The sequence below is a fragment of the Apostichopus japonicus genome, chromosome 12 (genome assembly GCF_037975245.1).
Source record: "Apostichopus japonicus isolate 1M-3 chromosome 12, ASM3797524v1, whole genome shotgun sequence".
NCBI lineage: Eukaryota > Metazoa > Echinodermata > Holothuroidea > Aspidochirotida > Stichopodidae > Apostichopus > Apostichopus japonicus.
The window spans coordinates 20,630,525-20,643,803 of NC_092572.1; the positions used below are offsets into that span (position 1 = coordinate 20,630,525).

General features: G+C 36.5%; 1 protein-coding gene across 1 annotated transcript in view; it reads right to left on the reverse strand.

Annotated features, from left to right (window-relative positions):
- LOC139977381 (uncharacterized) overlaps window positions 1-13,279 on the reverse strand; it is a 212,008-nt gene that overhangs the window by 41,697 nt on the left and 157,032 nt on the right. Inside the window, exons 113-120 of the mRNA XM_071986681.1 lie at window positions 9,704-9,865; window positions 8,068-8,190; window positions 6,475-6,646; window positions 5,450-5,625; window positions 3,936-4,127; window positions 2,488-2,709; window positions 1,751-2,004; window positions 677-894 (exon numbers count right to left, since the gene is read on the reverse strand). Coding sequence (XP_071842782.1) covers window positions 677-894; window positions 1,751-2,004; window positions 2,488-2,709; window positions 3,936-4,127; window positions 5,450-5,625; window positions 6,475-6,646; window positions 8,068-8,190; window positions 9,704-9,865 — 1,519 coding nt within the window. The remainder of the gene's footprint in view (window positions 1-676; window positions 895-1,750; window positions 2,005-2,487; window positions 2,710-3,935; window positions 4,128-5,449; window positions 5,626-6,474; window positions 6,647-8,067; window positions 8,191-9,703; window positions 9,866-13,279) is intronic.

A 13,279-nucleotide genomic window follows, 5' to 3' on the forward strand; every position in this document is an offset into this window, starting at 1 on the left:
AGTAACTTGTAATGAGTAACATGAGTAATATCTTGTACATGAGTAACTTGTAATGAGTAACATGGGTAATATCTCGTACATGAGTAACTTGTAATGAGTAACATGAGTAATATCTCGTACATGAGTAACTTGTAATGAGTAACATGAGTAATATCTCGTACATGAGTAACTTGTAATGAGTAACATTAGTAAGCTCTCGTACATGAGTAACTTGTAATGAGTAACATGAGTAATCTCTCGTACACGAGTAACTTGTAATGAGTAACACGAGTAATCTCTCGTACACGAGTGACTTGTAATGAGTAACATGGGTAATATCTCGTACACGAGTAACTTGTAATGAGTAACATGAGTAATATCTCGTACACGAGTAACTTGTAATGAGTAACATGAGTAATATCTCATACACAAAAACTTGTAATGAGTAACATGAGTAATATCACGTACATGAGTAACTTGTAATGAGTAACACAAGTAATATCTCGTACATGAGTAACTTATACTGAGTAACATGAGTAATATCTCGTACACGAGTAAATTGAAATGAGTAACACAAGTAATCCCTCGTGAATGAGTAACTATGTTGTAATGTCATCAGTATGTCAGTATTCCAGAAATATTGATCAATACACGATTGCACCATTGTTAAGGCTCTAACAACCGTACTGCTACCTACCCAGCACTACATTTTGGTGCTTCACTGACTTTCACAAATCCCTGAAGATTGCAGTACCGCCCGGGCGGGCATGGTTCACAGTCTTCTTCATTGGTTACTCTGGTGTTGGTGGAGAACGTCCCTGCGGGACAAGGTTCTGGGTAAGCAGTACCATTGGAACAGAAGTAACCTACTGGACAGACGTCATTACCAGTAAAAGTTGTGTTATCCGGATCCACCTGAACAAAGGAAGATAAAAGTCATTTGACCGATAGCTTTCAGAAACTTGATCAGATATCAAAATATATATGATTAAGTATATGTCTATCTTAGGTACACAGAAATACATAGTTTAAAAAGAATAAGGCATCAACAGAATTTTCAGAAAGTTTCAGTAAAAATCGGAATATTTATATAACAAAAGTGAAATTCAAAATATCTAAGCTCTTGATTTTAACAAATTTCAGTTTTAAGTTCATATTCTATCATTTCTGGAAAAGAAATGGCCTGTTTAGATATGGTATCCCTTTCTAGGTCAGTTAGATTGATGGGATGCATCACACAATGGTATGTAGTAATCTCAGGGTCAAACCACTTTGTTCCTGGATTCTGACTAGCATCCCAGAGCAGTGTGTGTGCGTGTGTGTGTGAAAGAATAGACGGACATGGTAGGGCAAAAGTAAAACTGTTATCAGCAGCATTGTTCAAATCACTTTTCACGGCAACATGTGAAACCCAAGAAGGCGAATATTAATGAGAGTATAATTATTTTTTATGAATCTGTTGGTACCCTGAGTTGCTCAAAAACAAAAAATATCCAATCAATTTGGGTTTTCCTCATCAAAAGGGTGATTTTTATTGCTCTTCCAGAGCCCTAAAAAACATGTGTTACAAAGAAGAAACAAAAAACTACTTAGAAGAAACTTAGGTCTTGTGATACAAAACTAGGAATTGCTTGGTGGCCTGCATTTCACCTAAGAGCAGAATACATTCTTTTCAAAAATTGCTTTGCTGCTGTTGTCTAGGTTTGCACCGATTTGAAATGAACATGCCGAACAGTCGCTCTCTCAAAAATATAACCGATTCGCTACATACCATGTCATCATAAGGCGTAGGGCTATATGCACCTCCTGTACAGTAGTAACCGGCGTAGCATTCGTCAGTTGGTGCGGTTAGTCCGGGTGACTCACAATAGTAGCCAGCGGTGCATGCCACACAATCTGACAGCTCCTCGTAGCCACCGGTGTCACCAAAGGTCCCCGGTGGGCATGGCTGGGACTCAGCTGCCCCCGTACCATCTGGACAATAGTAACCGGCGGGGCACGAAGTAGGGGTGATCACAGGCCCAGCTGTTAAGTGGAAAGTGGGAAATTGTTGTTTTGAAAAAACTGGATCATTGCACATAGAATTTGATCAATCCTGTAGCCGTGTGGTAGAAACGCAATTTACAATATAACATCTTAGTCACACAGTGGTGAGAACAGGCCCCGATTGTGGGGAGGGGGGGGGGAGTGACAAGGTTAGATGGGTGGTAGGGAGAAGGAATTGTTTAGTATTAACAGCACAGGATACATTTATAGGGTGTGACCAGTCTGGGTGTGTGGTAGACAAAATGGATTTGACCATATGGTAAACAGGGGTGAGAACAGGTCCAGATGTGTAGCAGACTACTAAAGTGGGAAATGTTCTAACCTCTATACGAGGCAGAGAGAAGGAACAACACAGTACCCTATGAAAGATCGTCTCTCCATCCCCCACCCCTTCATCTACCCCGAGGGAAAGGATCGATAAACTCGATCGAGAGTTAAACAGATAAATCTCTCAATTCTTACATTCCGTTGGATCACAGTAAAAGCCAGCCGGGCATATTTCGCATTCGTCCTGACCCGTCTGCCCGTTGTAGGTTCCATTCTCACAAACAATTGGTTCCCAGGCCCCTGCTGGACAGTACTGGCCCTCAGGACACTGAAGCCCCACTGGGTCCTTGGAGGTCTGACCTCCTGGACAGTAATAGCCTGGATCACAATAGTAATCTGGAGCACTGTTGCCTTCTCCTGAAAGGGCGAGCAGAAAGCATTCGCGAAATTCAGACGAAAAATTAATTGAAGGAAGTAATACAATGAAAAAGAGAAAGGAGATCAAAACATCTTTCACTTAATATTTAGGGAATATTTCATGTACTAGGTGTGCCATTGCTATATAAAGCAAATCATTTCGTTAACTTAAAGCAGCTTAACAAAGCATCATAATTAATGTAAACTATCCTATCTTCCTATACAGTTATTCTTCGACCTTCCCAGAGTCACCAGTAACACACTCATATTTTATCAAACTCTATTAGACAATTTCAATGATGTTAATAGTACTCACAAGAAATATTGATTTATAACATTTTAGTCATATAAAATTCACTATGCAAAGTTTTCATCTTTGAATTTGTTGTCAAGATATTATAACAGTCAAAATCATGCACAAGAGAACATTTTATCTTTCTTTATCTTTAACTACTGGTATCATGGCTGGCTATTTGAAAGAGAATTTCAAACTCCTACACTTTTTTTTCTTTTGGTTTTCATGAAGTACATGGAACGATATCAGAGGGAGTTAATATTAACAAAACTAAACAGCTTTGATAAACATCTTTTCTTTTCTTATTTTTTTGCGATGAATTATTTGCGATGAATATAATTTCATTATTTGCGATGAATATAAATAACCTTTTTTTTTTTTCCTTTTTTTTCCATCTCATATATTCAAAATTTGTGATTAGGTGGTACAAAGGTGAATTAAACAACAATAATCATGGTTATTCTTTACAACAAATTATAATGTATAAATAATACAGTATAGGGATAATGAATACGAAAAACGTTAACCTTGCATAGAATAGTTCCCAAAAGTATTATTAAAAGAAATCATTCTTACTTCATTGTTCTCTTTCTTTAAGATATCCTCTTCTACTCTTAATAAGAACTTAAACTTATTAGCAAAATTAGAATAGTTCGGTTTAGAATTGTCTAATTTACAATTAAATAAATAATATTTTGCATGCAGTATAAAAAAATTTAATGGATGTCTTAAGTCGTCGATTAACCCGAAATGAATTTTTATGGGGTCCATTATAAAATTATCTTTTACACATGTTTCAGACGTTTCTCTCCAAACATTTTCAACAAAAGGACAACATAAAAATAAATGGTCATATGTTTCCTTGTTACAGCCACAAAACTCACAATATGGTGACTCTTTAATTTTAAGTTTGTAAAGATAAACTTCTTACCTTCACAGTATTTTCCTGCTGTACAGTTCAAACAATCTGCCAGGTCCTGGTTACCCTCTGTTCCACTATAAGTACCTGCTGGACATGAGTAAGGAACCCTTGTACCCTCTGGACAGAAGTAGCCAGGGGGGCAAATGTACTGGTCAGGTACAGGTGAGGTGTGGTTACAATAATAACCAGCAGAACAGTTGCCTGAAAATTGATAAATATAAAGTGAGGGTTACAGATACTGTGATCATGACGTAAAAATTCCAGATGAGTACCCAAATGGGTGTAAGTACCATGATGGGGGTACCATACATAATGGGGTACACTATACCATGGCAGCAGGAATAGAATATTGAGAAGATAAATATAAAGTGAGTATTACAGATACTGTGATCATGACGTAAAAATTACAGATGAGTACCAAAATGGGTGTAAGTACCATGATGGGTGTACCATACATAATGGTGTACACTATACCATGGACAAATTTGTTAACGATCGTCCAGGTCGTCTGAGACGACCAAATTTCTGTTCGGGGGGCAACGACAAAATCGGCGGTTGTCCGGACAGTGATTGTCATTGACATCAAATTCAGATTGTATTGTAACTCAACACCTCCAAATATATGTAAAAATGAATATTAAATACCGCCCACCTCCATCACTCAGGAGATACTGAAAATACAACATAAATAGCAGTATGCCTATGATCAGTTTTGGCCAGTTTTACCGGCCCAGATCAGCTGGCGATCCACTCCTCCAAAACCTTCACATCACTCCTAGATTTATACATATCGATCCTCCTTTTTGATTTTTTCGTAAAACTTTTTTTGGGAAAACCGAACATTCCGTTTGAACAGACCACAGGGAATATCTTTATCCCATATCGCCTTGCAAAAGGCTATGCAAAATTGGGACTCGGAAACAGCGGTACTTGATGGGAGACACAAAATAATACGAACAGTGCCTTATGGTGGCATACTCCTATTAGAGTCTATATCCATCCGCTTGATTGTTCTCCTTCAGGAAAAGAGCCAAAAAGAAGCAGGAGAACATCTTTTGTGACCTGTTATCAATCATGATCTAGGTTTTTTGTGGCTTGCATTTTGAAGAGTATGAATGGAAGTACATGTGGTGAGAAAATTGAGTCAATTGAGGCAATTTTAGACCCCTTTAGGCCTCCCAGGAGCAGCGTAGGAAAATTGTTTACTACCGATTGAAGTGGTTTGTTTTAATACAAGTGACGAAAACTTCCGGGGCTCGTATAGCAAGAAATCTGTGCGGTCATGGTACGGAAAATTGATAGTGCCATGAAAGTCCAACTTGTCAGTTATCCAGTGATGGGTAGCGTTTAGCTAGTGAAAACTTCTATCTAGACTTAGAGACCACATTACTTTTGTGATTTAGTGTGTAAGTCAATGGGGATTTTAATGGGCATATGCTACCTTATGCTGTAAGTCAAAACATAAGAATGAAAAATCCATCAAACTTTGTTACCATGGTTACTGATATTCCTGAAGGACGTACCTGTCGGTTGAGCTAAGCCGGGTGTCTCACAGTACATACCACCGGGACAGTTTATCGGAGATGCTGAGCCGTTAGGACAGAAGGTCCCGGGGGAACACAGTCCACCGGTGCTCATGTCAAAGTCTGGACAGACACAGTCGTACAATGGATGACAGGTATCATTAGGATAGGAGACACTGTAAGAAAGCAGAACGACTATTGCTTGAGACATAGTTTAGATCCTTGAAAAAATCATGTTAAATACCCATTGCAAAATAACTGGAAACTCAGGGTGATTTGTAAAAGTTAAACACAGATAGATACGTATATATCGCAACGATTCAGAAATGCCATCCAAATCATTTAAAAAAGTCCTACATCCCTGCCTGGGACACCCCAATATTTCCTTCTCTGTTTTTTAAGTTAATGATTCATTTTGTGATTTCATAGAAGCAGTTTTGCACATCATCAACTGACTGTATGTACTGCAAGATGAATAACTTGTAGCTAGACATAAGCTGGCCGCCTTACACATCTGACTATGTATTACAAAGGATGCCTCTGTGATCAGTAACAAATCAAGTCCTTTAACTGGTGCTAAAAACCACACTAAAAATAAATATATACACTCGTGTTTTAATCTGGACTTTTACTTTTGTATAACTCTATTTTATGTGCTTATCCTTTGTTGTTTGTTTTTTCATAGGTTTTGGTCTGTTTCTCGTGTTTTAAGAAATTTATGTTCGTATTTTACATACTGTTTAATTTTCGTTTTTGTGTTTTCTAGACTTTTTTATTCCTTTGATTTTTCTGTCTTTTTTATGTTTCTATTTGTTTTAGGTTTTGTAAAGCGTCTAGAGACCTGTTGGTACTTGGCACTATATTAAGAACTTATTTATTATTATTATTATTATTATTATTATATAAATATATGTTCACAGTCAACTAAGTTAGCTGTTTTATACAAATAGGGCAAGATTTGATAACGAACAAGACAATACAGTCATAGCTCAGACAAATAGATTCAGTATTAAATTGGTAAACACCTAGGGGTCGGTGTGGCTTCGACGACTCCAACATCAAATGGTCTGTTTGATGATGATCCACCCGTACAGTAGAATCCCTCGTCGCACCACCCCGAGGGAACGGTGAGACCGGTGCCCTCACAGAACTGTCCTGGGGGACAGTACGGACATCCTACTGTTTCGTTGACTTGGTCTTTAAGAAAAATGAAACACACAAACTTTCATGAATTCTGGTCACTATGCAATCTATCAAAAGGAGATTTGTAATAGCTTTAAGCTTTAAAGCTTTAAGCTTTAAAATCTTGTCAATCTGGGGGAAAATGTGAAACATTTCTACCACTTTGTCATAAACTCTATTCATAAGAATGATGGGATTGAACGAAAATGGGATGAAATTAAAAGATTTTGAATATCTGGTTAAAATTATAATACAGACAATGTAGAACACCATGAAATGTCTCTTTTTGAAGTGAGACTAATATAATAAGCTAACAGTTCATTTGTAGATTTGTTACAGGCTGCAGAAATAACTGCCAGTGTTTTGATAACGACTGTGGTGTTTTGAAAAATTCTCCTCACTATGAAATAGCCAAACAGTCCAGTCTCTAATAACACATACATGATGAAATAGCCAAACAGTCCAGTCTCTAATAACACATAAATGATTAATAAGCGAAACAGTCCAATCACTAATAACACATACATTACAAAATAGCCAAACAGTCCAGTCTCTAATGACATAATGAACTAGGGAAACAGTCCAGTCTCTAATAACACATATATCATAAAATGGTCATACAGTTCACTCAGTGTGTGATAACACAATGATGAAATAGCCAAACATTCCGGTCTCTAATAACACATAAATGATTAATTAGCCAAACATTCCAGTCTCTAATAACACATATATACATGATTAATTAGCCAAACATTCCAGTATTACACTTGATACATGATTAATTAGCCAAACATTCCAGTCTCTAATAACACATACATGATTAATTAGCCAGACATTCCAGTCTCTAATAACACATACATGATTAAATAGCCAATCATTCCAGTCTCTAATAACATATACATTACAAAATAGCCAAACAGTCCAGTCTCTAATGACATAATGTATATACATGATGAACTAGGGAAACAGTCCAGTCTCTAATAACACATCATAAAATGGTCTAACAGTTCACTCAGTGTGTGATAACACTATGATGAAATAGCCAAACAGTCCAGTCTCTAATTACACATGTATACATAATGAAAATAGCCGAACAGTCCAGTCTCTAAATAACACATACATTACAAAATAGCCAAACAGTCCAGTCTCTAATGACATAGCAGCTAGGCCTATACTTGATAACTAGGGTACCAGTCCAGTCTCTAATAACACATCATAAAATGGTCAAACAGTTCACCCAGTCTCTGATATAAAAATGATGAAATAGCCAAACAGTCCAGTCTCTAATAACACATACATTACACAACCGCCAAACAGTCCCATCTGTAATAACACATATTGGGACTTTAGAGGAGGTTCTCACCTCTTAAACTCAGGATTGTTGGCACTGGGGGTTATCTTGTCAGAAAGGTAGGCCAATGTTTACGATAACTTACTTGTATCACTGTTGTACGTCCCAACTGGACAAGGGAACTGGTCTATGTATTCAGTGCCCTCTGGACAGTAATGTCCTGTGGGACAGTCTTCAGGTATAACTGTAGCATTCTCACAGAACTTGCCTGATAAAAAGATCAGAAAGGTTTCAGTTTTTTACCTCTAGAAGTAGGAAATGTGATATAAAAGCGCAAACAGAAAGAAATGCAAATGTTTGCCAAGCTAATCTTCTGTCCTCGTAAACAGCTCTTCCCTTCTTTCAGATATAGTGACACTTGCTGTGAAGCAGTCTTGACTAGAGTTATTATCGGTGGCGGAGCTAGAGGTATTGGTCAAGGGGGGCAAGGATGGTCTGGAGGGGCGCTTTCGACACTATCCAAGCGGAGCGCCACCGCAGGTTGGCGCGGAGCGTATATAAATTTTTTTGAGTAGAGATACTTCCTAGATTGCCGGAAATGACCCTTTCCTGGCCTTTCCTGGCGAATTTGCAAATAAACGAAGTATAAATAAGTGTCAAGAATGTGACAAATGTCAATAGGTAGATGAGAGCACAATAAAAAAGGAAATAATCGCAAATAAGTAAAAAGTGGTAAAAAGCTGAAAAGGGCGCCAGCAGTCCATTTAAGTCCGTCAGGGGGGGCATCCGCCCCCCCCCTGACTGTACGGACGCTCCGTCACTGGTTATTATGGAGCACACTATAGATAATAACACCAGAGAAAAAGGTAGAAAGAGACATAAGAGAAGAGCTTGCCTGACACCTTAATTGTTGTGAGATGCTTAAATAAATTGCATCGTGCACTGATCACATAGTAAATTGTATTACGCACGTCATCCAATGATACTATACATCACAGTAGACTGCATTAAACATAACAATACTTTATTGTTGTGTCACATGACATTGAGTACAGAGTGTGGTTTAACACATTTCAAGCAAGGATATCATATATTACATTAGACTGCATGAGACATTACATATTACACAACATTGTATTACATAACATTGCTTACGTAGTTTTGCATTACAAATTTCATTTCAAAATGGATACTTTATAGTCTGCATGAATCATTGTAACATGGAATCATGTAACACTGATTACATAAGTATTTCGTTTAAATTCAATAAACATTGTAAGACATTGCATATTAAACATTGGTTATACGGTAAATTACCCATTTCATTACAATATTATTAAATTGAATTATATTCAAACTGAAAGAAAACATTATATCTAGCATTGTATTTCATACATACACACATGCACCCATACTTACACACACATATACGCATAAGCAGACATACATTCACATATACAGTACATACATACGTTAAATCACTCATCTATGATTAAATGGGCATATTAAACCTAATAACTCCTACAGTGACTGTTCATGAAATGGAACAATATTTTTTCACCCTAATTGCCATGATTAACGAAAGATGGTAAGCCGTAATCGAGGATCACCTAAACTGCCTCAAGAAACAGGAGAGATGACCGAAAAATACCTATTATCTACTACACTCAGGAAATGTGGGAGAGTTGACTCAATTTAATGATGACAATCAATTATAGTTCTTCTCCTTAAATACCTTAATGCAGTTCCATTATTCTCATTCATGAGAGCTCTTAACTTACCCGCAGGACAAATTTCACATTCTTCCATCTGGTACCACCTGGCATGCCACCCTGCTGGACAGGGGGTCGGAAGGGGTGACCCAACCGGACACTCATGACCTGGCGAACAGATTCCGCCGGTGCCTGTGTTATCTGTTCCGTTTGGTGCTCGGACATTGCAACCTGATAAATCAACCGGAAAATGATAATTAGTATTCAATTCCCTTTCTCAAGAATTCTTCAATTTCATGTTCGTGATACTCCCTCCCCTTTTTCTTTTAAAGCAAATTTCTGTTTAATTCCTGTTTTTTTTTTTCCTTTGGTTTTCTTTTTCTCATTCCTACTTTGTAAAGCACTTTGAACAGCTGTATTAAGTGCTATATCAATGTAATTTATTATTAATATAATTATTATGATTATTACTACTCAAATAACATGAGTTGTAAAGTCCCTTTGGCAAAAGTTTACTCAGACGTTACCATAGTTCCATTGAAACAGAACCCAAAAGGCAACATTCTGCTGGTAATATCTCTCTGAAGAAAACCACAATTCATATTCTTTTACATAAAAATCCAGGTACTTATGTAAATGATATTGTTATTTCCTTCTTCAAATAATCTCTTAGGTGCACAAAACATGGCCTCAATGTTTCTGCACTGTGCTACTATGATGTCATTTACATACATCTGCATGGGCAAGAAAAAAGAAAAAAATTGTAGGATTTCACAAACAATTAAAAAAAAACATGAACAGAGTTTGTCACCAAACTGGGAGTTACAACCCTCTCTAAAGATTCAGAATACAAGATGGTGTTGTCAAGCCAGGTAATTTTCATGTTATCATAAAAGAGGTACACATTGCTTTGGCCTGTCCACTGGGAATTGAAATACCAGAGACATAAGGCCTTGTCCAATGGAACTTTCAATACAAGAAACATATGCCTGGGACTTGCTCATTAAGACTTAAATACATCTTGAGATATAGTGCTTACAAGTTTTTCACATTTTGATCTTTTGCAACCTCAAATGATTTTGACCTCCTCAGTAAAAAAAAACTAGGTTTCTTTTTCTGAATATGGGGTGCAAGTGTTCTATGTATGAAATTTTGTCCATACCTTTGTAAACAATTTCTAATGTAGACATTTTTAGGATTTCTATTTATTTTTAAATCGCAAAAATATAACCTCTTCTATATTATTCAGCTTAATATATATTTTTGGTATAATTATTATGTGTAGCTGACAGAGTTTCATTATTTCTGAAACCTCACAAAGACTGTGTGCACTAACGATGTTATTCCTTTACAGCAATCTTCTCAATATGTAGAATGCTTTTTCGACCTGGCTTTCATGTAAAACCTTTACAATGACTAGATCATACAACATGTTCTTTTATTGGCTTTCATGTTACAAACATAGAACATTATTTAAAAGATATATACCTACGAAGCTTCCATTTTTGGTAAAATATTTGTGCCTTCTTTGTTTAAAAACATTAAAATGCTTTAATATTTGCAAAGAAAGTTTGGCTAGAGAATGGAAAGAGAATTCACTTTGTCAAAAACTGGTTAATATAGATAATTCTGTGCTTTGTCCCCTCAATTCAAAGTTACATGTTTCCACGTCACTTTGGGTGTGCCGCCAGCAATGAACATCTCTCAGCCCCTCCTTTATGCAGGAAGCTACTACTACTCAAATAACATGAGTTGTAAAGTCCCTTCGGCAAAAGTTTACTCAGACGTTACTATAGTATCATCGAAACAGAACCCAAAAGGCAACATTCTGCTGGTAATATCTCTCTGAAGAAAACCACAATTCATATTCTCTTACATAAAAATCCAGGTACTTATGTAAATGATATTGTTATTTCCTTCTTCAAATAATCTCTTAGGTGCACAATACATGGCCTCAATGTTTCTGCACTGTGCTACTACGATGTCATTCACATACATCTGAATGGGCAAGAAAAAAAGAAAAAATTGTAGGATTTCACAAACAATTAAAAATAAACATGAACACAGTTTGTCACCAAACTGGGAGCTACAACCCTCTCTAAAGATTCAGAATACAAGATGGTGTTGTCAAGCCAGGTAATTTTCATGTTATCATAAAAGAGCTTTGGCCTGCTTTGGCCTGTTCACTGGGAATTGAAATACCAGAGACATATGGCCTTGTCCAATGGAACTTTCAATACAAGAAACATATATGCCTCAGACTTGTTCATTAAGACTTAAATACATCTTGAGATATAGTGCTTACAAGTTTTTCACATTTTGATCTTTAGCAACCTCAAATGATTTTGACCTTCTCAGTAAAAAAACTATAGGCTTCTTTTTCTGAATATGGGGTGCAAGTGTTCTACAAATGAAATTTTGTCCATACCTTTGTAAACAATTTCTAATGTAGACATTTTTACGATTTCTATTTATTGTTAAATGGCAAAAATATAAAATCTTCTATATTATTTAACTTAATATATTTTTTGGGTATAATTAGTATGTGTAGCTGACAGAGTTTCATTATTTCTGAAACCTCACAAAGACTGTGTGCAGTAACGATGTTATTCCTTTACAGCAATCTACTAAAAATGTAGAATGCTTTTATGACCTGGCTTTCAAACCTTTACAAGGACTAGATCACGCAACATGTTCTTTTATTCCCTTTCATGTTACAAACATAGAACATTAATTAAAAGATATATATACCTACGAAGCTTCCATTTTTGGTAAAATATTTGTGCCTTCTTTGTTTAAAAACATTACAATGCTTTAATATTTGCAAAGGAAGGTTTGGCTAGAGAATGGAAAGAGGATTCACTTTGTCAAAAACTGGTTTATAGATATTTCTGTGGTTTGTCCCCTCAATTCAAAGATACATGTTTCCACGTCCCTTGGGGTATGCCCCCCAGCAATGAACATCTCTCATCTTTATGCAGGAAGCTACCACTACTACTACTACTCAAATAACATGAGTTGTAAAGTCCCTTCAGAAAAAGTTTACTCAGACGTTACCATAGTATCATCAAAAAAGAACCCCAAAAGAAACATTCTGCTGGTAAAATCTCTCTGAAGAAAACCGCAATTCATATTCTTTTACATAAAAATCCAGGTACTTATGTAAATGATATTGTTATATCCTTCTTCAAATAATCTCTTAGGTGCGCAATACATGGCCTTCATGTTTCTGCATTGTGCTACTATGGAGTCATTTGCATACATCTGCATGGGCAAGAGAAAAATGAAAACATATCTTGCTGACATTAAGGCCTCAAAGCCCACAGATAATGTTCTCTGTTTCACTAATATCAAAAGACTATCAAATTCCTCTTACTAGAACATTGATTAAAGTTGTTGCTCACAATCGACTTTTGTCAAGTACCATCCATCATTGTCCACACACTATTAAAGTAAAACTGTTATGTTTACTGTGTGTGTAAAGCATAATGGGCCAGTTCTGGTTACTGTTGATTGCCTTTACTCTGTCCTATTACAAATTATAGAAGCTTCTGGAGGTTCATACTAATTTATATACAAAGGTAAGATGGCTGTTAAAGGGATGGCACAAAGACTAGGTGAGAGAAGCAGCCATTTATTGCATGA